The sequence below is a fragment of the Notolepis coatsorum genome (assembly GCF_963971535.1).
Source record: "Notolepis coatsorum genome assembly, chromosome: 6".
Lineage (NCBI taxonomy): Eukaryota > Metazoa > Chordata > Actinopteri > Aulopiformes > Paralepididae > Notolepis > Notolepis coatsorum.
This window is the reverse complement of record NC_140170.1, coordinates 84397886-84425870: the sequence shown is the minus strand read 5'-3', so window position 1 is coordinate 84425870 and position 27985 is coordinate 84397886. Positions and strand designations below refer to the sequence as shown.

General features: G+C 44.2%; 1 protein-coding gene across 1 annotated transcript in view; it reads right to left on the bottom strand.

Annotated features, from left to right (window-relative positions):
• slc38a3b (solute carrier family 38 member 3b) overlaps positions 1-27985 on the bottom strand; it is a 50325-nt gene that overhangs the window by 7480 nt on the left and 14860 nt on the right. Inside the window, exons 2-15 of the mRNA XM_084316257.1 lie at positions 25896-26078; positions 25440-25460; positions 25058-25139; positions 24592-24707; positions 20442-20515; positions 19211-19303; positions 14936-15017; positions 9401-9483; positions 7483-7541; positions 5288-5446; positions 3378-3457; positions 3108-3208; positions 1224-1348; positions 408-552 (exon numbers count right to left, since the gene is read on the bottom strand). Of these exons, the coding sequence (XP_084172383.1) occupies positions 408-552; positions 1224-1348; positions 3108-3208; positions 3378-3457; positions 5288-5446; positions 7483-7541; positions 9401-9483; positions 14936-15017; positions 19211-19303; positions 20442-20515; positions 24592-24707; positions 25058-25139; positions 25440-25460; positions 25896-25996 (1321 nt within the window). The 5' untranslated portion in view covers positions 25997-26078. The remainder of the gene's footprint in view (positions 1-407; positions 553-1223; positions 1349-3107; positions 3209-3377; positions 3458-5287; positions 5447-7482; positions 7542-9400; positions 9484-14935; positions 15018-19210; positions 19304-20441; positions 20516-24591; positions 24708-25057; positions 25140-25439; positions 25461-25895; positions 26079-27985) is intronic.

Sequence of the window (27985 nt, the reverse complement as noted above, 5' to 3'; positions counted from 1 at the left end):
GTTCAGTCAGTATTTATGAACAAACACCATCTCTCCTGAAGCTAGACATCAGAGAGAGAACCCTGGTGTAATTGGGGATGTTACATGTTACATACAAAAATACTCTAGCTTTGATAGAAGGTCTGAAGGTCTGAAACAAGTCTCCTCATTTGGGTGTAAGAGCTCACAAAGAAATGCTATGGCCTTGTAAAGTCAGAGCCCTTATTCATTGCCGATTTTACATCCCAGTGACATCACCAAGTGGAGGGTTCTCTGTCTAAGTGGTGCGTGTTCACACATACTGAACTGAACTGTCCTGGGTTACAGGAAGAACATCACTCTTGAATTCTTAAAATGGGTGGCATTGATGAGAAAACAACAAATAATGTTTTGGGGCCTTAGAAAAGGCCCAGGGGTGGCGCACTAACCGATGAAGCCAAAGATGCCCAGGATGTTTGGTGCGAAGATGACCAGCAGGTTGATTAAAATGAGCAGGATGAGGGCGATGGCGACGTGACGCAGCCAGCTGAAGGCCTTTTCGGGGAATAGCATGTGCTGAATGGCCCTGCGCACCTGCAGACAAAGAGTTGTAGAGAGAGAGAGAGAGAGATGTAATGCAATGTAGAGTGAAGGCGTAGTGGCGTACACATAGCCAACCTGTCCTACAAGCACATAAGGCACTAACCCCGCCTCCTCGTAGGGGCCCCCACTGATGGGGAAAAGGAAATGGAAGTACTTAAAAAAATAAGATGTTTGACACCGAAATTAAAGGAAGTAAAACTGGTAAAAGATAAAACAATGACATCCAATCAAACGAACGACCAAGTCAAATGATGGGAATGAGCGAGCTGTCTATCAAACCCTCTAGTCTAGTGACACGTGTGCTTGTTATAACAGGTGCAGCAGTACACAAAGGTCTGCTGCTAACACATACCTGCCGGCCTAGCTAGCCTTCTACTTTCTGATTTGGAAGGGCATTGCTGAATTTGACATTTTTGCCCTAAATATTTCTCTGCCAAAGATCAATGGCTGCTTATTGCTACTTTACTATAATACATCTTTAATTGTCTTCATTTAAAGTACTGGCCTAAAACTAAGGGTTTGGTTAACCCATGAGGTGGCAAGAGGGTTGGATGAGGAGAGGGGGAGACGGGCTCAGAGCCCCCAAAAGAAAAGAGACGCATCTTGGCCTATATTTCTTATTTGAAAAGGGGAGATCAGTGGAGGGTGAGGACCTAACTTACCGGGAACAGCACGATAGGGACGGTCAGGGTGACGGCGGTGAGGACGGCCAGTCTCACGCACAGGATGAGAGTATCGTACGGGTCGATGCGACTGTAGGTGTGAAGCAGCTCTGTCTCCACGTTACCTGGAAGAACATAGAGAACATATGGACGTCCGTTACACACTGTCCTACTCTGAAGCCTCAACAAGGAATACTTTTTATATCTATGGTTTATATATATATGGTTTCTTAAACCTTCCAGGTCCGGGAACCAGTGAGACCCAGGCTCTCGCATATCACACACATATCACTACGCAGAGAAGCTTGTCAATGCCTTTGTCTCCTCAAGACTGGACTACTGTAACGGACTCTTCGTCGGGATTCCTGGCAAGAGCATCCAAAAGCTGCAATATATCAAAACCAGCGCTGCCAGGATCCTAATGAGAGTCCGTAAACACAAGCACATAACCCCCATCCTCCACTCACTACATTGGCTCCCCGTCTCATCCCGGATCAACTACAAAATCCTGCTGATCACCCATAACTGCATAAACGGACACGCTGTTGTGTATGCATCTGTGTATGTATGCATCACAACGGTGTTCACTGTGCCTTTAAGACAGCACAGTGGTTTTACAACAGGTGTAGTGCCGTCAAGCGTTGTGGTAACGTCAGTTGGTTGCTGTGTTGAGTTGCAATTAAACGTCTAACGATAACGTCGTAGTCCGGTGAGTTTTTGGATACATAATACACGCACCCCTCTACCTACTCTTACTTTTGAAACAGCACTGTGCAATATTACACCTACTGTAGACCTCAGTATATTTTTACTGTATATTTTATTCCATTTTTATTCTATTTTATTCGACTCTTATCTTAGGCTATTTGATTTGTTTTGTTATTCTTATTTGTGACCTGTTCTGTCTAAATGTTTAAATGTTGAGGGATTTGCAGTGTCAAATTTCCATCGGGATAATAAAAGTATTTCTATTCTATTCTATTCTATTCTACAGGAACTCATCACTCCACAATCCTCCACCCGTACCCTCAGATCTGCAGGTAGCCTGCTCCTTCGGGTCCCCAGTACCCGGCTCTGCACCATGGGTGACCGAGCCTTCCAGCTGAGGGCACCACAGAGCCTGGCCTCTTTTTAAGCAGGCCTGACAACCTATCTATTTCAAAAGGCCTTTGATTGCTAGCTTTTTCTTTTTTTTTCTTGTGATGTTGTCTTTAATTTCCTGTTTATACTATGTTTTTAACTATGTTCTATTTAAAAATAAATATTCTGTATTTTATTCTATTATTATTAATAATTTCTTTTTTTAACAGTTTTAACCCTGTAGCACTTTAGGATCCTAGTGAACGAAAAGTGCAATACAAATAAAATTTATTATTATTATTATTATTATTATTATTATTATTATTATTATTATTATTATTATTATTATTATTATTATTATTTTATTATTATTATTATTTTATTATTATTATTATTACTACTGTTTCCATGTGACCCAGGCTCAATGAAACATATCACTACTGTTGTCATGTGACCCAGGCTCAATGAAACACATCACACACATATCACTACTGTTGTCATGTGGGGACCCACCATAGATGGGGCTCACATCCCATAGCTTGAGAAACCATGCCTTGTTATAACATATCGCTGGGTTATGGAAGAAACCATGCCTTATAACTTATATGAATATGGACTGGATGTGATGAATCCCATGTGCTGTTACAGTAAATAATGTAGAGCGACCACTAGAGGGAGCAAGGCTCAAAAAAAAAAAAAAAGGAAATTAATTTGGTTTCAGACACAGAGGAAATGTAACTTCCACACAAGACGACTCATGAATCTAAAGCGACAGGCGTGCCAGAAACGGCGGGGTGCTCTTACCATAGAAAGTCAGATAACCGAAGAGGGCGGCCAGGAAATACATGGTGTACATGACTAGAATGGAGATGTTGGACACCTGCTGCATCCTCTTCTGCGTGGGGCTGAAATGACACCACAGAGGTTAAGGGTGAACGTGTCACATCCTGCGCTGACTGAGGTGAACGTGTCACATCCTGCGCTGTTGACTGAGGTGAACCTGTCACATCCTGCACTGGCTTGACTTAACATATACGTTTGGAAGGAAAGTGGGGAGTTAGCGGTCAGACTCACTTGCGTAGTTCAGTGTAGATGGGCAGGACCTCGGGGTGGCACACAAAGGCAAAAGCCAAGATTGGGATGGTGTATGCTGTCTGTAAAAGAAAAAAGAAAACACATAATTTTAATAATAATAACCTTTATTTAACCAGGCAAGTTGACTAAGGAAGGACAAATTTTTATTTACAAGAACCTGGGGGAGTAATTGCAAGGGGGGGGCGACTGTATTGGGAACTGCCCAGTACAGCCAGTCTTCTACAGCTTGGCCACTGAGCTGGTCTACTGCAGTAGTTGGGGGTTCAATACCTTGCTCAAGGGCACTTCGGCATCATAGTAACACAATGTTAACATGGTGTTACTATGAGCAGTGAAACAAACAAAAAACACTCCAATCAGACTGCAATACCTTGAAGTCTTATCTAATTCAATAAGTAAAGGGATAATCAATAATCAGTTTTTGACATGACGTGGAGGCGAAGAATCACCTGATGCCTTTTAAAACCATAAAAAAAACGCTTAACGCTCTGCTTATACCATGGCCACTTGTCAAGGACCAAAAATATGTGCAATTTATTCATATTTTCAGCATTAAAATATAAAGAAATGTGTTACTTATGCTTTGCTCATTGCTGACTTTCATTGTAGTCCCTCTGCACCGCTTGTCAACCACCTGTCACTTGACTGATGCCAGTGACAATGACCCAGAAATAAGGAGGTCAAACGTTCTGCCGTAATGTCATCACAACGGGAGCTCCGCCCACTACTATTCAAAACACAGTTTCGGCCCCGAAACTTCAGCCACTCCCCTCACACAAAGCCAAAGTCCCAAACTGTACCACCAATTGGTAGATCAAACAACCGCTCAAATTGTGGTTTAACCCCTGTGCGCACAGCCGCACACCATGACAGTTGTCGGTTGATGATTGGTTGAGAGAAATGCCTGTCAAAATGTCAGTGTTTTTCATTCAAACTCCCCTTAAATAGGAGCCGACAATGAGGCGTCTGCATCCAAATGTTTCCCAAAGTCTCGATTACAACTGTGTGAAATCAGATTATTCTTTCCTATGGTCAACCTGACCTGTCGGTGACGCGGACCAGGGATTATAGCTTAGTATTTTGTTATATATATTATTTATATATTTCTTTCTTTCTTTTTACCAGTGGTTTTATTAATTTCCTTTTGTAATATGGGGGATATTTGTCAAGGTCAAGGTTTATCTTTAATAAGTCCTTAATAAGTAACACAAACACAACATGACTTTGGGAATAGTCTAGTTCAGTTTAGTTTTTATTTGATTTCAGTTAGCTAAAAAAAACTGTATGCGTTAGTTTTAGTTAAAGGTGCCTAGTTTTGGGGGAGCTCCAGTAGCTCACCACGTACCGCGAGTGCTATTTCAGCGCCGTGGACAACCGCGCTCGCGCGGATCTGGGGCTGAGCGCGTTCGAATCCCGGACGGCAGCCGTGCCTTTCCCAGAGTGTCTTTCCCCCCCATCTGAACCCTTTCAGCCTGCTTCTGTCGGTCGAACTTGACCAAGTATGAATGCGAAGAAAAAGCGATAAAAGCTAAAAGAACCAGGTGACTGGTCAAAGTTTAAAAAAAAAAAAAGTGCCTAGTTTTGGGGGGGAAACAAACCTCTGAAATGTCCAAATAAAGTATGATATATCTTTAGTATTGAATACAAAAAAACTGGATCCCTGGAGCACTGATTGAAACTAGAAATGATCTGTTCCTACCCTGCCACCACCCTTACCATACAAAGAAGCTTCCTCTAAGAGCAACGTTGGTTCACTTTGTTTCTAAAGGTGATTTTTGGGGGATTTGTGTCGAGATTATAAACAATATTCAAGCGTTTGAACCTAGTTATTGTATTGGGAAGTTCTTTCTTCCCAAAACTACCCGGCGCAGCGCCAACTATGTACCGACCTTGGAGTTCATGGTGAACATGCGTGGGCTGCAGGCGGCCCCGTCCGCCTCCTCGTGCACCAGGTCGTGCGTTGATACATTCAGGAAGAGGCTGGAGACGGTGCCGTTGGCCGTGTATTCCTCAAAGGGGCAGCTGATCTGGAACTTTTTATAGATAACCTGCGGGGAGATGAAGAAGGATCAGAGAGATACATCGAGAGCAGTTGATGCAGGATAGCATCAAGTAGCTATCCTGTTCCTCACCTGCACCTGTTTCTCCCACATATACATACCGCCACCTAATGGCTCGCGGTTCATTCTACAATGAGGTCAATCATCATCCCTGTCACTCTTTCTACTAAGCGGTGGCGATGTAAAGCTCAGTGTCCCAATCGCCATCGAGTCTCAAATGAGGAAGATGCAGTGTTGTCGAAAACAGGTGGCATTTTCTGAATTTGCCTCTAGCCATGGTAACGCCTTGACTGAACCACGCAGATCGAAACTGTCCCCCTCTAACTTTAATCTCTTGGAGCGTGATGGAAGGAGAGAAGGATGGAGGAGGGGAGACATCAGGATGAGGCGAGCCATCAGGATGAGGGGGCATGTCGGGGAGCCAGAAACCGCTTCCAGGCATCAATGTTATATGCGGAGACTTGAGAAACAGGGCAAGTGAAGAACAAGGAGGGAGGGAGAGAGAGAGAGAGAGAGAGAGAGAGAGAGAGAGAGAGAGAGAGAGAGAGAGAAAAAAAGAGAAAAAAAGAGAGAGAGAAAGAGAGAAAGAAATAGAGAGAGAGAGAGAGAGAGAGAGAGAGAGAGAGAGAGAGAGAGAGAGAGAGAGAGAGAGAGAGAGAGAGAAAGAGAGAGAGAAGAGAGAAAGAGAGAGAGAGAGAAAGAATAGAGAGAGAGAGAGAGAGAGAGAGAGAGAGAGAGAGAGAGAGAGAGAGAGAGAGAGAGAGAGAGAGAGAGAGAGAGAGAGAGAGAGAGAGAGAGAGAGAGAGAGAGAGAGAAGAGAGAGAAGAAAGAGAGAGAGAAAGAGAGAAAGAGAGAGAGAGAGAGAGAGAGAGAGAGAGAGAGAGAGAGAGAGAGAGAGAGAGAGAGAGAGAGAGAGAGAGAGAGAGAGAGAGAGAGAGAGGAGGTAATAGCCTCCAGTTCAGAGTAGATGAGTGTGAGTCAGACACTAAAGGCCCTCAGCTCCAATTTTCTAACCGCACATGTAGTAAACTGCCGCGAGACATGTAGGAAATTGGTACGCGGAGGTACGCTCGACTATGAAAGCTCAAGCGACTGCGGACATGCCGCGGGGGAGAAGCACATTGGACTCACTCTCTCCACTAAGCACATTGGACTCACTCTCTCCACTAAGCACATTGGACTCACTCTCTCCCTTTGATGTCTATAAACTGCTATAAGCCTATAAGCCGATGTCTATAAACTGTTATTAGAGAGAGATTAGAGAGGAGTGCATGACATTGGTGGAGAGAAGCTGTGTGCGTGTCTGTATAAATAAACCTTGTATAATAATTAGGGATGCACTGATCCGACTTTTTCAGTCCCGATACCGATACCTGGGTTTGGGTATCGGCCAATACCGATACCCAAAAAAAAAAAAAGTTAAAATTTTAAATGTATCCATGTTTTTATATATATATATAATGAATGAAGTTTATTGTCTGTCTTTGTTTACAACAAATCAAAAACACACTTGTGATCCTTTACAATTCTTAAAAACAAAATATATATATATAAAATATATTTTGTTTTTAAGAATTGTAAAGGATCACAAGTGTGTTTTTGATTTGTTGTAAACAAAGACAGAAAATAAACTTCATTCATTCAATTAATAAACTGTATGCCTCACTGTCACTGTGTGGAAGAGACTGGGATCATTCTTTTGTGCAAGGCAACATCAGGCTTGACTTAAAACATTACTTTCCTAACTTAGTGAAACTAAATGTAACAAATTAACACATAGATATAAATGTAGTGAATGGTTATTTCTTATTTTATAATTTTCTTTTAAGTAAAAAAAAGAAGAACAAAAAAAATAATTTGATATACCGGTATATATTTTTTTTACCGATACCCGATCCAGCTATTTTACTGATAACGGCGGCCGATACCGATACCAATATCGGATCGGTGCATCCCTAATAATAATAAGTAAATAAATCTTGTACAGAGCGTGGACGTGACCCAGGGATAGTGAACTAACTTACCGAGATGAGAAAGAACACCATGCAGGTCAGAGAGAATCCACTGGTGTAGCCGAGGTAACCTGAAGAGAAAGCGGAATTGAAAAGGTAATTAAAATTTTTATTTTAAAGCCCAGTGCTCATTCAGCGCTGACTGAGGAAGGTGAGAGGAACAGCTGAATGAAGTCATTAATGTAATGTTTATGGCAGCTTGGGGGTCAGGACCCCTAAATGAGGTCCCCTGATGGTCCCCATAAAACAATAAAATTAAAAATAAAAGGTTCTAATCGAACTGAATTGGCTGGAGCAATATTTTTATAGTATGTTTGAAATTAGAAACGTCCACTTAACCATTGTTGGATTTAAAGGCCAATATATCAATATAATTCAGCGTCCACACGTCAGCAAGACTACCACAGACTTTATGAGAGCGATGAGAGAATGAAACAGAATTTACGAGCCTGTGACAAGCCTGTCGCTATAGCCTGTATTTTGTATTTATAGTGTACCGCCAGGTCAGATCCACAGGTGCTCCGCTGAGCCGCGTTGAGGCGCAAAAAGGAAGCCTTTCCAAACAAACACTTGCTTCATCAACAGAAATTAACTCGGGTAACTCAGGTTCCCTGGGTTCACAGGGGCTGTTTACCCTCTCCTCCTCCAAACAGATCCCATTCACACCAGGAACCAGCAGGAGGTGTGCAGGGAGCCGACGGGGAGCCAGGTACAAGCGTCATGGTCTGTTTCACACCAGGAACCAGCAGGAGGTGTGGAGGGAGCCGACGGGGAGCCAGGTACAAGCGTCATGGTCTGTTTCACACCAGGAACCAGCAGGAGGTGTGGAGGGAGCCGACGGGGAGCCAGGTACAAGCGTCATGGTCTGTTTCACACCAGGAACCAGCAGGAGGTGTGCAGGGAGCTGACGGGGAGCCAGGTACAAGCGTCATGGTCTGTTTCACACCAGGAACCAGCAGGAGGTGTGCAGGGAGCCGACAGGGAGCCAGGTACAAGCGGCATGGTCTTCACACAGGAACCAGTGGTGGTGTAGTGGTTAACACTGTGGCCTCACAGCTAGAAGGTCCAGGGTTCGATTTCCGCTTGGGGACAAGGTTTCCGCGTTGCCAGGTACCCAGGTGGGGTATCTCCCGGGCCTTTCTGTGTGGAGTTTGCATGTTCTCCCCATGCTCGCAAGGGGTTCCCCTTCCCAATAAGATAAACCCAATGGAAAAAACATGCACAAATGCGCGTCCCTGACGAAGACGGACAGGAGCACTTGGATTGGTCCCCGGGGAGCGGCCCCACGCCACAGCCCTTATCTGCTCCCGGCTTCCCTTGGGGGGAAGGACGACGGGATGGATCAAGCGCAGAGACTCAATTTCATCGGCAACCCAAAAATTGCATGTGTGTGTCACTGCATGAAAAATAAAGATTATTTTGAATTCTTCAAAAGTCCAGTTTATTATAATTGGGAACCTGCCTTTTCTACAGCCAGTGGTGGTAGAAATACACAAATCCTTTAAAGGGGCACTTCACCAAAGAAAACAATGCTGATTTATTTTGCACATAATATCACACACATCCAACAGTTTTGCACACATTCATTTAGTTTGACAGTTTTTGAGAGAGTTTGGATATGGCCACCAGTGATGTCATCAAGGACATTGCATTCCTTGTGTTGTGTTAATTACAGCTCAGTGAATAGGTATAGGTATATAGGTAGTCCCTTCCCTCTACATCATTTCAAAATCAAGAAAATCTGTGCAAGAATTTTTGTTCAGAATGGCTTTGCTTCCAAATGACACATTCAGTAAATAACTATTTGTTTGACTCTCAAATCCCCGTTTACCTAGATTTCTAAAAGTTCAATGAATATTATTATTATTATTATTATTATTATTATTATTATTATTATTATTTATTATTATTATAATATTACTGTACTCACCAAGCTGCTTCATCATAGCCAGGGGCAGGATGACACAGATGGACACCATGATAACCAGGTTGTTTCCCTCCAGATACCACAAACTAGAGAGAGAGGAAGTGAGAGAGGGAGAGAGGGGGGAGAAGAGAAGAGCAACAAAATATTTAGAGATGTGACAGATGAAACCATCCAAATGGGTTTGAGAGTACCTCTTTGAGATGGAAATTAGGATATCATCAGCATAATGTTGTGTATTCTACACACCGTTTCTAACTTGACATTGGACACAGGTTCACTGCCTGTTGCAGTGCTTGCTAATATCAGTAGCTGACAGGAAATTAACGTATGCCCAAGTTGTTCCCCTAGCAACGCAGCTCCACTGAAAAGCATTATTAGGAGCCATAGGCACAGGCTGAACACAGGGAAGGACCTCTCTTCCTGTTGCAGGGAGGTGTTCTGGAATATACCGGAGTGGAACACTGTCTTACGTAAGTGCAAACATTATCGACTACATAAACCTACATTACATAAGCGCAAACATTATCGACTACATAAACACACCCACTGCCCCTCCTCCTCCCATACCAACCCCTATATTGGTGTAAATACTCCGACGTCATAACATACCGCCCAAACGCACTTTCCTTGCTGATGACCTTGACCCCGGGAGGTTTTGGAATGCACGTGACGTAGCATGCAACGCCAGGACCAGATATGTCTAGTAACACCCCATCTCCTGTTCCTCTATAATAAGCCGACGGGCCAACAGCCAAAGTCTACATGTGAGATCACACACATGACCCAACACCCTGCTGTGATTGGCCCGTCCTCAAACACACTCCCGCGCGTAACCTCAAAAATGTCACAAGAGACCCTGTAAACGCTGTTAAAATGTAGATGTAAAATAGTGCATGTTGCCAAGCGTCCGAACATGTCCCGTTTGTCTCTTGTCTTATGGAAAGGCTAGCTTTTATCCTGGAGTCAAAGAGTTTAATTTCGGTGAGGCAAACTCCTGGGAGAGTTCTCTGAGTGACAGATAGCCGGAGAGAAGGAAGAGCATCAGTAGCAGGGGGATTATATACACGCTGATTGGCAATAATCACAATCACTGTCTGACTGGCTTACAGCGGGAACTGGAGTTTAAACCCTCGGTCAAGCACACAGTTTCCCTAAAGCCAGGGCATCGCCGCCTCTTTGTTATCTAGAAAGCCGCGGTTAAGCTGCTAAGCTGGTTATTCTTAACCCACTCAGCGAGACACTGCCTCTGGCATCCCTGGCGCACTTGAACCCTACAGGCATCTAGCACAGTGTCCTATACAGTGGCCAGCCAAGCTAATTGACCTATCTTAACCTTCTTCTTCTTTTCTTGATCCTCTTCTTGATCCTCCGATCACAATGATTGTGTCTGTGGGTGGTGGCGGGGCCATAGAGACCCGCCGACACCAGATAGGTCCCGCCGACACCAGAGGGGGAAACATTCCATCGCTCTCCATTGACTTTGTATTGTGTGACAGAGCCTCCTTGTCATTTCAATCAGCTAGCAAACGTCAGAAAAATACCTAAACTCTACTGTGTGGTGGGATGCACTACCGACCCCAGGACTCAGTTTTCATGAGCTTCCGAACTGCTAACACAATAGCTAACATTATCTGGCTAACAGCTAACTTGCCCCATTGTCAGTTTAGTTTGCCATAAACTCTACTTTTCCTTCCTCCTGTGGTGTGTCTAACCTAGAAATATTGACAGTATATTGTTTGTCAATATACGTTGCTCTCTGGTAGACAAGACTAAAATAAACCTTTGACTGATATTTCATGTTTTGAACTAGCTACAGCATTTTGTTAGGTTTCCCCTGCTCAGTTGCATATCACTAAGCAGATTATTTCCTCCTCCAGGGGGCGTGGTTTTCAGAGTACGACTTGTTGCGCTCTGTCTCTATTCCGAAAGCGGAGGAAGCCTCTTATAGTTCTATGGGGAAGGCACATGAATCACAGGTCATGTCCTTTTCAGACCCTGGAACAGTGAGGTCCAGATGATCAGGTTCCATTACATTTCACATTTCATTAATGCTCAGGGACAAGCCCTCCTGTCATTTCTGATCCCCCCCCCCCCCCCCCCGCCCTACCACGCCCTTTGTAACTTATTCCTCAACCACAGTACTGATTTCGTTCTGCTTGAATGCCAGTCAGGTGTTTGGGCTCAAACAAACCAAAAATCGCCATGACATTGTCAAAGATGTTGGCAATTGGCGATATCTCTGAAGGCTGTTGACCCCAGTCATTGACCATCATCAGCACAACCCTAGTAGACAAAGTTCCACAGTTTATCCATTCTGATTTTGGCCATTAAGCCTACTTAAAGTTATTCTAGAATGAATTATGTAGCATAGGCTATAGCTTTACATCAGTGTTTAACAATGGTGGATCACCGTACCCACCAAACAATCCAAGTAACAAACGACCTGCGTCCCACATAATCAAACCGTTAAATCTATGATCTATGATGACACCAAGACTTTTAACTTTAATAGGTTGTTTTTCTGTTGCATTTCTCTTTTTGTTGCAGGGCTGACTAGTAGGATTTCAGTTTTGTCTTCGTTTAATTTTAGGAAGCTCATCCATTTATTTATTGCTAAGAGACAGGCAGTAATATAATCTATGGCTGTAGTGTAATTTGGTTCAGCAGAGATATTCATACTGTATTAATAGTACAACATTTCTGAGTAGATTTTAACTTCTTATATGTATGCGTCTGTGTATGTCTCTGTAGCCTGTGTCTGTCCCTTTTCAATGCGAGTTCCACCATTGTTTTTCTTCTGGATAATGCCATTTCATTCAGGTTTGGCTGAATGGTTGAGTGTGAGAATAGGTGTGTGAGATGATGTAGAGTGGTGATCAATGAGTGCGAAGGGCCAGTAGAATTCTGAATACTGATACTGCAGATGACAGTAACTGCAGCCGATGTATGGGGAAACATAAATGGCACCACAAGAAAGCCACACACAATGTAGTCTTTAGTATCCTTAGGCTATGTGTCCACCGGGGACGTTTTTTTCAAGGCGGACCGCTTTGAAAAAAGAAGAAAAAAAAGCTTTGAGCGTCTTTCTGGGTCTCCCCAGAGCTCGCGCCAGCCACGGCTCCGCCCCTTCCTCGATGAGTTACATTGATGAGCGCGCTGCTTTCCAAAAAAGTTGAACTAGTTTCAACTTTATGAGCTGGGAGCGCTCCGCCAAAAACGCTGCCGTCGAGAGCTCATAAAACGCGAGGCGCGGCTCTGGGAAGAGGAGCGCGCGCGCCTGACGCTTCTCCAGCATAGAAATTAATGACAGAAAGGAGCTGACAACTCATAAAACGTCCCCTATGGACACAAGCCCTTATGCATTTGTGAGTAGTCTTTTTTTTAAACATTATAATAGTTGTATAATAATGTATTGTATGTATCTGTGTGTATGAGAGAGGGATATGCGCATGTGTGTTTGCGCATAATGTATGTGGGGGAGGGGGGGATATTCTGTCGCTCCCTGCCTCTTGGCCGCGCTGTGAAGCTGTGGAATGGAGCCTTGCTGTACGTCCACATGCGTTACTCTTAGTACACCCTGTATCACCCCTCCCCCCAACACAGACTGAGTGGAAGGTCATAATCTGCCCGTCACACTATATCACTAGCTATTTAAAGGGACACAGCCCCCCCCCCCCCCGTCTCATTCCATTCTACGCTTCTGACGCCACAGGCACTGGAAAACCAAGTCATGTCCAGTGGGGAGGAGGGGGGTGGGGGTTGGTTTAGGCGTGCCCCCAGTCTGACCCGTCCTCGCGATTGACCTCTGAAGTTGGCATCCCCGTCCAACCAGCTGCTACTGTCATTTTGCGTCCATGTGTGTACGTGTGTTCATGAGAGACAGATAGCGGGAGAGCGTCCAGTTGGAACACTTCATACTTAATACTTAATACTCAGGTTTCCGGCAACATGCGTTTAGCTCGGCTTGTAAACCTGTCACACACAGACCGAACCCACATGCGCGTCAGAGGTCTGTCTGACCCTGTGTCACGCCCCACCTCATCAACAACACTGGGTGCTGCCGACATGTCCTTCAGAGTGCTCTCAGGCCCGCATGGTGAGGTGGTACAGTACCTGCACGGGAGGACCCACACACACACACACACACTGACACACACACACACAACCTAACCGTGGTACACACAAACACAGAGGCGTCAGGAACATGTGACCGGGGCCGGGGGCCGGATGCGGTGGAAGAGCAGGCGTGGCCGTCGGTTCAACACAACACGCTGTCGTTTCGTCATCACAAACGAACCAATCAGCTCACTGCTAACATTTCGTTAAATCGCAGTGTACAATATACTTTGACTGTATGGTAAATGGTAAATGGTAAATGGACTGCATTTATATAGCGCTTTTATCCAAAGCGCTTCTTTACGACTTGTGCCTCACATTCACCAATATATACACACATCGGGGGCGGAGGCGACCGTGCGAGGTGCCAACCTGCTCATCGGGAGCAGTTAGGGGGTTAAGTGTCTTGCTCAAGGACACTTTGACGCGCTGCCGAGAGGAGCCTTAAAGCTGCAGTAGGCAACTAAGGAGAAATCAGCAAGAGTGAGTTTACCTGCCCAGCAGAAATCAAACCTGGAACCGTCTGATTACCAGACGACTGTACGTCTTAAGCCACTGTCGCTCCTGTATAAGTGCAACACATGGTCATTTTGGTGCCCCCAAGTTGGTTGATCATTTCACCCTGCTGCACACTTTGCCCCACCCCAATCGGTGATGTCAGAGTACCTCTCTGGAGGTACTATCAAAGTCTGTATTAGTGGGAAAAAGAGGTACTCTGACATCACACAGGGTGTGCAGCATGGTGGACAATATCAACCACCAGGGCAGCAAAATGACCACGTGTTCAGTTACTCTTTAACAACAGCGTATTTGCGTTCAAAGTTTGAAATCTACTCAGACTTAGAATATAAACAGTGATTTTTGTAGTTCCCTATAGCTGCGGCACGATTACCATTCAGCGGAGTCCTCAACGTGAACCAAAGGGTTTCGGGTGGTTCGCGGAGACCTTTGAGAAGCGGTTTCCTGAAACCCCCGCTCGCAGGACAGGGCTATACTTGGGAAGGATGAAGCCATGCTCTCAGCACTCGGCAACTCACTTCAACCATCAAAGGGCCACATGTACAACCTCTGTCACGCTCACTGTGCTGCTGGCATTTTAGATGTGCGTGTGTATCTGTGTGTGTGTATCTGTGTGTGTGTGTGTGTGGCACATACACCTCCCCTAAAGCCAATGACGTGTTTCCCAAACCCGATCACACACCCTCCGGTGGACCAATGGGGTGGTCAGTCCCATGAACACTCACCAAACCACCAGCCCGCCCTGCCAGGCCGCCCCCCCCCCCCCCCCCCCCCCCATGACCGGGTGTCAGATACCAGCTGAGGTGAGCCCGTGGCTCGTGCACACAAAGTCACGTGGCTCTCGCCGGTGGTCAGGAGATGTTGATGGCGCAATGGAAAGTAACAGAGCGTACATGTACTCACCCAGAATTGGGTTCTGCCTTCAGGAAGGCCTGGATGACCAGGGGGAACTCCGATTTGACGATGTACAAGTAGCTGGACATGGCTGTGAGGGAGAAAGACGGGAAATTAAATGTTAACTATAGTATAGTATAGTTGGACTATAGACACAAAATATAAATTAAGCAAGCTCTATACATTACGAAGTAAACAAAATACAATACGAAAAGTCAAGATAGACTGCGCTCACAAATTATAACACTGGGTGCTGAAATCCCGTCGAGTATAATAGAAAAAGAAAGCAATACGCTTGGACCAGCACTCACAGATTTTGGTATATTTAATGGCAGCCTGAAACAAACATGTTTCGGAACGATTATGTGTTTGTGTTTGCTAGCCATCAACACTGAGGAAGGAACATAATCGTTCCGAAACATGTTTGTTTCAGGCTGCCATTAAATATACCAAAATCTGTGAGTGCTGGTCCAAGCGTATTGCTTTCTTTTTCTATTCAACAAAATACAATATAAAATGAACGGAATACTAATGGTGAAAAATACGTTATGCACATAATGTATTTTTCACCATTAGTATTCCGTTCATTTCATATTGTATTTAGTTTACTTCGTAATGTATATCTTGCTTAATTTGTATTTTCATGACACATTGATTGCGTCCTGTGTTTTTGTCACTATCTTTCCTCATTGCATATGTTTGTAATGTCCTATTCCAATTACATTTGTCACATATAATGTTACTATATTCTATTGTGCTATATTTAATTTAGTTGATATCCCATTTAATTGTATTCAATCTCTTTATTAAGTTGTAAAGGCCTGGCCTATATTTGATTTCATAATTATATTATATTCTCTGCTTAACTTAGTTCATATTTCATTTTATATTACACCACCTCTTTATTGTGATTATAACCCAGCACCCAAATGAGTCAAGGAGAGGAGTTATTTTTCATTTAATATTTAATAATAATAATAATAATAATAATAATAATAATAATAATAATAATAATAATAATAATAATAATAATAATAATAATAATAATAATAATTATAATTATAATAATAATAATAACTTCATAATAATAATAATCATGAGGTTGCATTACTGCTGATCAGCACGCCTATCAGAAATAATTGTTTACTGTATGATCATCTCAGAACCAAGCATTTGAAATTACCTGGTTTAGTGCTTAGCTTTATTTCTAAGTGTTCACTGCCAGACTTGGAGCAAATCGTGCCACTTTGCGAAGGCTAACTTCGCCTGGGGCTGCATATTTCTCGAACAAATTATATACCGTTTATAAGATCTATTTTCTGCTGTTCCAACGAAACCTCAATCAACTAAATCCGTCCATAGATTCTGGCTGTACAGGACGAAATGTATAGGATTGATTGAGCTGGCAACCTGTGTCTCAATTAAATTAAAAAGGTGATATTGTCCTTCGAAATATTCTTCCACGGGCACGCCTGACATTACGATGCCTGCGTCTGGCAACAATTACTGCTGCCATGATCACCTGTGACGCTGGCAGTGATGCTGGCATGATGCCTCTTTATAGCGCTTAGGGATCGGCGCTTATTTACCACCATGTCTGTGAAGAAGGCAGGTGTGTCACCGTCACGTTAACTGGTGCAATTGGCAGCGGCCTTTCTGGATACCGAGCAGATTCCAATGATGCTCATTTGCATAGAAAGGGGACATGTTCCGCCCATATTACCTCATTTAAATACGCGGCAATTGCACCGGATGCAATGCTGACGGAACGCATGCGCCACCTCATTTCACCCGTTGCACCCGTCCTCTGTGGATACCAAACCGTTTCAGAGCGATATGCACCGGCTTTCCGTCGGAAAAAGCCGCGCAAACCCTTTGTGGATCCCGCCCTATATGTGTTTCTTATGAGACCTTCCACAGTCCTCTTTTTTCAGATGGGCAAGCTCTGCATCACCTTTCAAGCCCATGCACGATACAACCAAGGTTTTCCACACACTCCCAGAAAAGTTGAGCTTGAAATATTTCCCAGCCTCTGATCCGCAGGTGGTTGTGCATAGTGCGTGCATGTTTTGACAAGGAACGCACCGGTGATCTTAGTTTTCCGATGCAACCCTGGGAACACCACAACAAAAAAACAGCTCCCCTCATCAATCACCAATCAGATGTTTTTGGCCGGCCGAGTGGCGTTCCCAGGGTCACATGGGAAAATGAAGACCACCACTCGTTCCTCGTCAGAAAGTACACACAATGTGCAAAACCACCTGCCAATCAAATGCTGAGAAATATATACATACACCCCTGGGAGTCAGTGGAACCCTTTGTTATGCGTGCATGGGCTTGAAAAGTGTGGCAGAGCTTGCTCCATTTCTGCTGGGCAGGTAAACTCACTCTTGCTAATTTCTCCTTAGTTGCCTACTGCAGCTTTAAGGCTGACAACTAAAGAGTTGACATTTCAAAGCTGTGTCAAGGGAATAATCACATTGTAATTGTGTTCTGTAACTTAAGTAAGTAGTTCTGACATAGAGTAAGTCAACAGCTGTGTGACATGATGCCGGCCTCAATCCATTTGTAATTAGACCTTTTTAACAGGTGACAACTGTCATCAGTCTGGAGGGGAAAAACACAAGTAGGTTTGTGTTTACAATTTGTGAGTGAACCTAGCTACACGCAGTGTTGGGCAAGCTACTTAGAGAGAGAGTGTTGTGGCTAAGCTACCGGTTACTCTACATTAAATGAAGCTTCACTACACTGAAGCTACCACCCAACCCCCAGAGAAATATAGCATGCTGAGCTACAGCAACATAGCAAAGTAGTTTACTACATCAAAGCATACATTGAACCACCATCTCAGTGATCAGTCAAACAAATTAAACAATAAACAATTAAATAACTCTCTGCACAGTACATTTCGCAGAGTACATTTTACTCAGTTTGAGTAAAATGTACTCAGTTTTTTTGAGTAAAATTTACTCAGTTTGTGTGTGCGATCGACCCAGTGAGTGAGAGAAATCCACCCCCACGTGCTCTGCTCGGCGAAAGAGAGGTTATTGTTACTCGTGCCAACACTGGCAAGGCACCAGCTGTTTGCAAACACGCCTGCCGCGCTTAGCTCCCAATACACCACCGTTTATCACTCTCCCCTAATAGAAAAGCGATATGTGTACCGAGGGCTGCCGCGGTATTGATTTTTTCCTTACCGCACAAATTTGCGAAGCTATTGAAACCGCAGCGGTAACCACAAAAAAATAATTAAATTAAAATTAAGTTTGAATGCATTTTTATTTTATTTTTTAGTAGTCTATTCTTTATAGCGTATAGCCTGCCTATAGTCTAAATGTCTATCTTTAGAGGATGACTTTGCAGCATGAATATTGTTTGGGATTCGGCAAGCACGCATTCGTTATTGAAAGTGAAACACAGACAACATAGGCTACTCAACAGTGAACACTGTTTATTGACGCTTGCAGTGAGGTACAACGTGAGGCTCAATCGAGGTAGACGGTGGACGGGTCTGTTGAGGAGCTGAGGCGCGCGCCTCTCTCCCCTTCCCGTCGACCAAGAGTGAATACCTGTAGTCCCCAGGGCTCTGTCCCGACCGGTGTCCGGATCCCCCCCGAAAGGATGGGTGAGCCGCGGCCGGGGAAGACCGGCCGAGCCCGACTTAACGAGAACCATAAAACCTGAGCGCGGTGTGGCTCCGGCCCCTCGCGCGCCGCCGCGGTTCCCAACTCCCCTCTCCCTCACGGGGAGAGGCGGGGGGGATTCGAAGTCTCCCCTCTGGTCATGCGCCGTTCACTCGGTGTCGCGGGCAGGGGTGGTAGTGCCCGGCGGTTACCCCCCCCCGACCCTTTCTTCTTCTTCTTCTTCTTCTTCTTCTTCTTCTTCTTCTTCTTCTTCTTCTTCTTCTTCTTCTTCTTCTTCTTCTTCTTCTTCTTCTTCTTCTTCTTCTTCTTATTATATATTATTATTATTATTATTATTATTATTATTATTATTATTATAATAATTATTATTATTATTATTATTATTATTATTATAAAAAACAGCGGTGATGCGGTATTCAGCTTAACTCTGCGGTGGGCGTGATGTAACAGCGATACCGCGGTAATGCGGTAACCGCGGCAGCTGTAGAGCCACAGTCTAAGTGGTACTAAGTGAATAAGGAGGTGAAAGGGACAGGGAGCTGCAGGGACAATTTGTAGACAATCAACACAAATCGACGATTCTTTACTGCAAACACGCAAAACCGTGCAACTTCTCCATCCCCCACGAGTGGCCCCTCACCTCCGATGTTCTGCAGTGTAATGGCGATACCGGCGGCCATTTTGCCTGGGGTTCCAAAGGCTCTGTATCCCAGCTGTTCATAGGCTCGAATTCCTGGAAGGAGATTAGGAAACAGTGTCATCACAGGGTATCAGACTGGAACTGTAACACACACTGGCGTGATTTTACATACTGTACACTCTTTCTGTACACAAACCCACTCGCCATATGTCAAGCGTATATTGTTTATTGTTTGTTTGGATCCCCATTAGGTGTTACCAAGGCAACAGCTACTCTTAACGGGGTCCACAAGCATAGTGTTTAGGCACAAGTTTTAACTGATCCAAGCCACCACGACTTTGAACTCTGCACTCTATTCTACCAATACTCTTTTTGTGCAATCATTTACATTATCTGTGAAATACTTTATTACTTTATTTATTCTGCGCAATGTACAATATCCCAGTCTGTAAGTCAGTATTTTTCACAATTGTGAAATCTGTGTGGAATGTGTACATGCAAGTTGTATAACATATTTAAAAATGTTTTGACTATTCTCACTTTTATTGCTATTTTGCTATTTGCTATTGTTCTTATATTATGTTTGCTACTGTCCCAGTGTATTTGTATTGGTATATAGAAAGTTCCGCTCAAGCAGCTTATAGGAATTAAATTTTTTATTTGAATAATGTCTTGTCTCCCTACATACCTTAATGAGATGCATGATGAAATGTGTCCTCACAATAAAGTTTTTTGTTTGTGTGTGCTTATATATTTTTTTTACAGTGGTAATTACTGCAAGATCAAACCATGCCCAACGTTATATCACAATACAGTATCTTAAAGGGACACTTGACCAAAAAAAACCAATGATTCAATGTCCCTGATGATAACACTGGTGGCCATATTCAAACTCATTTACTCTCAATAACTGTCATACTAAAGGAATGTGTGCAATGAGTTTTTGGACGTGTGTGAGATTATGTGCAAAATAAATCAGCATTGTTTTTGGTGTAGTGCCCATTTTATGTTCCATAAATAACCCTGACATACAGTATTTTGTGACACACCAAGACTATACAATAAAGCCATGCTACTGTGACCCTCAGAGCTCATCAAAACAAGCTCTAGTACTAATAGTCCAAATCATCAACAATGATTTGTCTTCTATTTGACCATCACAGCTTACTAATGTACATGTTGAGATCATGGGGTGTTGGAATGGGACAGGCTGTGACACAGATCATCTTACCCACGATGCCGGAGGCTTTCAGCAGCAGACCGATGGAGTAGGAAGACAGGGCTGCCACTGCAGTCAGGAGAAATCTGTGGAGGGATACAGAACAGGAACATATGATAGACGGACGTCACAATTCCACTTGCAGTGCTGCCAAGGAACATATTACATTTTGGCTGAGCATTGTCGCTGGGAAAAGATATCACGATGGTCCCAATATATATTTAGGACTTCCAGATTAAAAGAGTGTTATCTAACGGTTATCTAATAACTATATTATTAATATCTATTATTACATGGCGTTTTCACATTCGCCGAAATGCTTGCTTGTGATTGGTCAATAGCGCGCGTCAGAGGTCAGTTATCAGACAATAATGACCGCTGTGGGACAATAATGACCGCTGTGTGCAGCTGTTCGCAATCAAGCCCACTGACACACACTGTTTCAGTGCAATTAGACACTGCCGGTGTTCTGCTGCCGGGGAAGCTGCCGGCGATGACAGGGGGCGGAGCGACGAGCGGAGCCAGAACCAGTGTTGCGAGTCGATGTAAAATGAATTAGGTATATTGTTAGTAAGTTAGCCATGTAATAAGCGGGATAATGTATAGCTATACTCGATCATTGTCGCAAAATAATTGACCTTCACTGACGTTTAAAACACCTCGCCAAGGCGGCTCGGTATTTTAAACTCCGTGTCGGTCAATTATTTTGCGACAATGACCTCGTAGCTATACATTATCCCTTACATAACTGGTCATCTTGCCCATATTTTGATTATTAGCAAAAGCGGCAACAAACTAGACGGGAAGTCAACCGTGCACAGAGTCAAGTAGAGGAAGAGCGATGTGCCATACAAATATCTCTGCAAATCTCATCAGAGTTCATCGTGACACAGTACAGCTGCTGACTTATTTGAATCTAGCTTATCTAAACCCATTCTGGGAATGCATGTGAACCTGACCTGACCTCATCTCTATTCTCTGTGGTTAAAACACCATGCAGAGAGAGAGAGAAAGAGAGAGAGGGAGAGAGAGAGAGAGAGAGAGAGAGAGAGAGAGAGAGAGAGAGAGAGAGAGAGAGAGAGAGAGAGAGAAAGAGGGGAGGGGGGTGGAGGAGGGAATCTAAGGAGTGATATAACTAATCCTAAAGAATCACATTAACGAACAAAGAAAGTTTTTCCTAAATATGTAATTAACAGGGGGATTACTTCTTCATGAACCCTCCAGGGGTTCACTTAGATTAACGTGACACCAACTCAAAGTCGAGAGCTACAACCGCGATGGGTCTTCCAAGCGTTCTCATCATCCCAGAAACGATTGCAACACTATGGCAACAGAATGTCTTTCTTCAGAATAAAACAAGGATTCGCTATCCTCAGAGAACAACTCCTCTTTTTAATATATATAAATCTCCTCCAGAAGGTCAGTTGTCCTACTCGTGGGCGAAGAGGCCGTTTCCCACAACCCCTCTCCCCCTCAGAGGCGTGGTGCTGCGCTCCTCCTGCAGAGGTCCTGGGTACGAGGCAGCACACGGGCTTCTCTGGTCAGCATTCCTAGAGCGGTCAGCGTGGTGATCCCAACCCCGGCAACCTTTCCCAGACCTCCGCGTCCAGCCAGCTCCTCCGGACAGACTGTAGGGCCTTGTGACTAAACGGCCGGGGTGAGGATCTCTGCATCTGAGCGGGGTCAGAGGTCAAGCCCTGGGAATTCCCCTGGATTCCTTTGTGTGTTAACATTTTCTTCACATCTTTGTTTCTTATTATAGTATTGTTTTTGTATTTGACCCTTCCTTTTTAATCTTTGAGCACACTCTAAATTCCAATGTATCTATTCTATACATGGATAATAAACTTGAACTTGAATTTGCTCTCATAGCAGCGTGACACCGGCTACGAGAGACTGGAGGGTTTAACCCCCGACTTCAAACGTTTGTCACGAGTTCCAGAGAGACTGGAGGGTTTAACCCCCGACTTCAAACGTTTGTCACGAGTTCCAGAGAGACTGGAGGGTTTAACCCCCGACTTCAAACATTTGTCGCGAGTCATCGAGAGGCTCAGGAGTTCAACGCCCAATTTCAAACGTTTGTTTAACGAGTCACAGAGAGATTCGAGAGTTCAACCCACAATTTCAAACGTTTGTTTAACGAGTCACAGAGAGATTCGAGAGTTCAACCCACAATTTCAAACTTTTGGTTAACGGGTCACAGAGAGACTCGAGAGTTTAACCCCCAACTTCAAACGTTTGTTTAACGAGTCACAGTGAGACTTGAGAGTTCAACCCCCAACTTCAAACGTTTGTTTAACGAGTCACAGAGAGACTTGAGAGTTCAACCCCCAACTTCAAACGTTTGTTTAACGAGTCACAGAGAGACTTGAGAGTTCAACCCCCAACTTCAAACGTTTGTTTAACGAGTCACAGAGAGACTCGAGAGTTTAACCCCCAACTTCAAACGTTTGTTTAACGAGTCACAGAGAGACTCGAGAGTTCAACCCCCAACTTCAAACGTTTGTTTAACGAGTCACAGTGAGACTTGAGAGTTCAACCCCCAACTTCAAACGTTTGTTACAGCGAGTAGGTTTAGGAAACCGTGGGGCTGTGTGTGTTGAACCTCTGTCTCAATGAGGAAGTACCTATTATGGATCTGGACTCCCTGGTCACATATCTGGGGGCAGAAGGAGGTCACGTCAGTGGGCAGCGAGGCAGCAGGGGTTCTCATTAGAGCTATTCCTGTCCAAGTACATCTATTTGCGTCTGAAGCCACGAGAAGACCTACCGGTGTGCACAGGTTCTTCACTCATTAAGGGAATCACCAACACAGATAATTTTTTTTGTTGCAGACAAAAAAATTAACAATTGTGTGTATGCCATCGTGAGTTGTCTCCTCATTAATGGCGCAAGTGAAATCCTAATAGGAAACCTTTGTTTCTCCTTTGCATTCGTTTACCGCCTCGCCGTAATTATTACAATCCTTTTCATCCGTCATTATTATTCCACATCCCACGCGCCGCTTACCTCGAACGTGACGTCGCTCGATAAACAATAGGCCGCTTAATGTAGAGTTTGTACAGTTTTTCCCCTCTATCTTTAGAGGAAATGCACGTTGGAATTCCTGGTATGTTCCCAGCATTCAGTGTGAGGCTGTCCCTGTATCAGGTCCTGCGGCTAAACAAACCCAGACGCTGTCACAGAGACCACCAGGTTCAGGATGGGACAGGATCAGCGTCACCCCACCCCACCCCGCTTGTATGGAGCAGAGGGAGGGTGGAGGTGTGTCTAATCTGCGCTGTGGCCTTTCTGGGCCCTGTGTGTGTTCAGGAGGGCGGGGTCAGGAGCTGAGATGGGAGGAGGAAACGGGGGGGGGGGGGTGTCGGGTGTGTCACGTCGGACACCCAAGGCAGCACCCTGAGCACCTCACCCCACCACCCCAGTGCTTCATCACCAGAACAAGCCTTCCCAGGGCGGGTGCCTTGGACGTCGTGGGGCTTTGGACAAAGGTTGTTTCTCGTTTCAATGGCCCTTTTTGTCTACTCTTGTAAATTCCACCCTGAAGCTACAGCATATATCCCAGGAGAACATGTGGTGTTCAGAGCATAGCTCCACAGAATCTATTCCATGAAGCGGCATTCCAAGACCATTCCACTTCTTGAATCGGAATCTTGGAATGTCTTGACTTCAGGAGGGCTACATTTGGATATGTTTATATATTATTTATATATATTATTATTATTATATAATCCCAATAAAGTGGGACTATCTAAAACAACTGATCATATCACTGTTTTTTAACACACAGGATGGGTCAGAGACAAAATGTCATCACTTTTCCTCAGATTGAGAAGAATTGGATTTTGGAAACAATTTCTTTGTTATTGTGCTTGCATTGGTACAGAGCCATACAATAGATCCAGGGACATGAAAAGGTAATTGTGTCACTTCCTGGGGTCCATTACTGGTAGCTAACAGCACAGCACTGCAACTATCAGCAGTCTTAAATGTGTTCTATTGTGGATATAGTACATACTAGGTACGTAGGTCACATTTGAGTGTGAACCAGACAATCTTCGGGTGAATTAAGTTCTCATCAGTTCAATCTTAAATATTAGGTGGATGAGAGAGTGGATGAAGACTTTGATGAAGACGTTGATGATCGTGTGCTTTGACTTACAAGAAGAGGAGTATGCCAGTGTTTGCCATGGCATAGGCCAGTCCCAGGATCCCACTGCCCATGATGGCGTTGCCCAGGTTGAACACCGACATGCCGAAAGAAGTCTTGCCCTCAAACTGGAAAGAAATTAAGAAAACAAGATAAGATAAACCTTTATTAATCCCTGTAGGGAAATTCAGGTGACAAAGCAGCAACATCAAAGAGAATGAAGCACAGGAGAAGTATAGTGAGAATAAGAATCTAAACAAGCCAGGATCATAAGAATAAAGCTATAACAAAACAGCATAGAGGAAATTTCATCGGCGACCCCAAAGAAAATGTGTGTGTGTGTGTTCCTGTGTCACCCATCTTGGTGTGTGTGTTCGCTGCAAGACATGTAACAATGTGTGCTACGAATAAAGACTTCTTCGAGTCCAGTTTAAAGTCACGTATGATGTGGAGATGATAGTCCTGTTGTCACACTTACGTCTGTGAAGCGCAAGGGCTTCTTTCCGTCGCCATTCGGCAGAAATTCTGCGCTCTCCAACATTCCATCCGCACCGTCAAACCTAGGGAGACGTAAGGATTTATTATTACATAATGCTCTCTGAAGCCAACGCTGAAAGAAAAATGGCCATGCCAAATAGATTGCAGCAGGAAGTTCAAATGACATGCCCAAATCTTTTTTTGGATGGTCAACGAGTATTGGGTTAAGAAATTCAAATTACATGTCAACTTTTGGATGATCAGATCGAGTTATGGGTTAAGAAAAATAATTAGATGTCTGAACTTTTGGATGGGATAGAGCAAGAAATGGGATCCTGTAAGTGGTTGATTGATTCCTTTACGCAGATCTCTATAACACATACCTGACTTTTTGAGTGCCATTTCTTTATGATCCATCGGAGAGCAGCACGAAAACAAGGTAAACATGCAGTTAGAAAACACAAACATTATCCAAAGCATACTGCATGTCACTCTCCATATCCGTTATCCCCGTCGTCATTATTATTATTATTAATAATAATAAAGTGCAAACATATATCACAAAGAACAAACACAACTTTTTTCTTCATGGCAGGCGCAAACAAATTAATTCAATTCAATTAGTTCAAACCAACAGACCGAAGCTTACTCTAGATCAGTACTCCCACTGTGACTTTGTGACTATGGACCCCAGGACCATGGTCTCTGTGGACAACTAACACAGAATTACACAAGACCTGAGTACAACAACATCCCTATAACATGCTGTGTTAAGCGCAACTGTCCATTCATCTCAGGTACCATGCATGAACACAGTTTCCCATGGTGGGAGCACTCACTCGTCCTCGGGCATGGTCTTCATGGTCACACACATGTCATCGTCAGCGTCGTGGCCTTTCCCATTGGATATGATGTTGAGCTCTGATTGCGAAGTCTCCATGCTTCACGTTGCCCCAGAATCCTTTGTGTTTTCTCTTATGTGCGTCCAATGGATGTGCTCCTCCCCGGCAATGACAGGATATCTGGGGGCGGAAGGAGGTCACGTCAGTCAGTAGGCAGCGTACCTACAGCTCCACAGGGGTTTGTTTACACTTAGGTCGTAACGCTTCCATACACACAGAGGGCTCGACGCGGCCCATGTGGAAACGCGGCACTGGTATGCATGTTCTCTTACATGGCATACAGGTATGCACCTGCGCATGAATGGAAACTCCGGGCGCTTATATGACAGGAGAGGAGATCATAATTTTGCAATGTGTGAAATGTCGCCGTCCGTATCACGTGCTATGTGCGGCGAGGACTCAGCCGTGGTGTTTACAAAGGAACTTCCCCGGCCGAGACCTGACCTGTTTCGCTCGCTCACACACTCTGCTCGCCGACCCACGTCGGCTCCATACGCGGATTGGAACAGCGGCCAAGTGGTCGCAAGCCGAGATCAAACGCGGGAGGGCGCGCAAATGCGTCAGTGTTTACCGGGACAGACGTCCATACCGAGTAGGGCAAACAAGTCCGGAGCACAAAGGTCAAAGGTTCGAGGACTATTAGAGGTCTTTTTTAGCACTACATCACGGCTGTTTGTTGCTTGTGCCCCGGTAAATGTCATAAACCTCCCAGAACACAAGTTATGCTGTCTTTGTGTATCAAACACAAGCCCCACGGGACAAAAGAAGAAGCTGAGTCACTTCTGACAAGGAACGCTATAATTACTAAGATAAACAGTTATCACTCTAATACTGTAATTATACAGTACATCCCAGTAGGCCTTTCCTTTAATGGGGGGCGGGGTTTGGAGGAGCCACGGTTGAGAGGTGACGAAAGTAAAGATGAAAAGCTTTTCTTTTTCTTTTTTTTACTACTTCAAACTGGCCTGTCTCCGATCACAAATGGATCCCTTTTTACCATTTCTCAATGTGACCTCACCAAAGGAGATCTATACTGTGCCTGGCAGAGGGCCCAAGACAACAGTGTGTGTTGTTGTGAGCTGTTTCCGGGTGGAAGACCAGTATACGTATACAGCAGCTCCATTGTGTTCCAACAACTGTCCCCTCTGCTATTATGATCATCTGCCCGCTACTATCCCTGGCAACTGAAGAGGGTCATGATGACATGGATCTTCCTTCCACTACAGTATAAATAATTATAACCCCCAGAACCTTTGGAAACACAGAAGATTAAATGCTGAGCCACATTCTTTTTCTCTCGACTGTCTGATGCTGTGTAAGGCTGAGACAATATGCCATTTGGAAGATCGGGACAAAATTATCGATAAATATAGATTTTTGTATTATTATTTTGCATGTGTAAAATAATTAAAGATTTAAATACTTTTTTCTGCAACGGCCACATGTGGGCCCTCTTGAGGACGCATCTTTTTTAATACAATATATATATCGAATTAAAGCCCCCGTTTCAGGTGACAAAATCCGTTCAGCGGTTCTCGAGTTACATGCCGATATGTGAGGCGTGTGCCGAAGTACACGTATTGTACACTCCCGACTCTCGAGCCTCTACCTCCGTCAATCATTTGACGATCTCGGAAATGATTGGACAGGGTTGTAACAATGAGTAGGGCTTTCCAATGGTACCCCACATGGGAATGAGCAAATCAGGGATCTAGGTGAAAAGTCACAAGCCAAAACAGGAGAGAATTCTCCATCAAATGCATTGAAGAAGTCTATGAGAAAATTGTTTTCTGAACTGCTCTCTTACCTTTTACCAAAACCGCTTCTAATCACTCATTTCTGAACGGATTTTTATGAAATTTGGACATGTACTACTACACAAGACTTCAGGCTATGGACCCAGGGTGTCTTTTCAGCCATACCAATTTTTGGGGAAATACTACTTCTGGACTACTAACTACTACAGAAATGAGCAACACGTTTTTCTACAACTCAAGTTCAGACCTATGTTACTCTATTTCATTAGC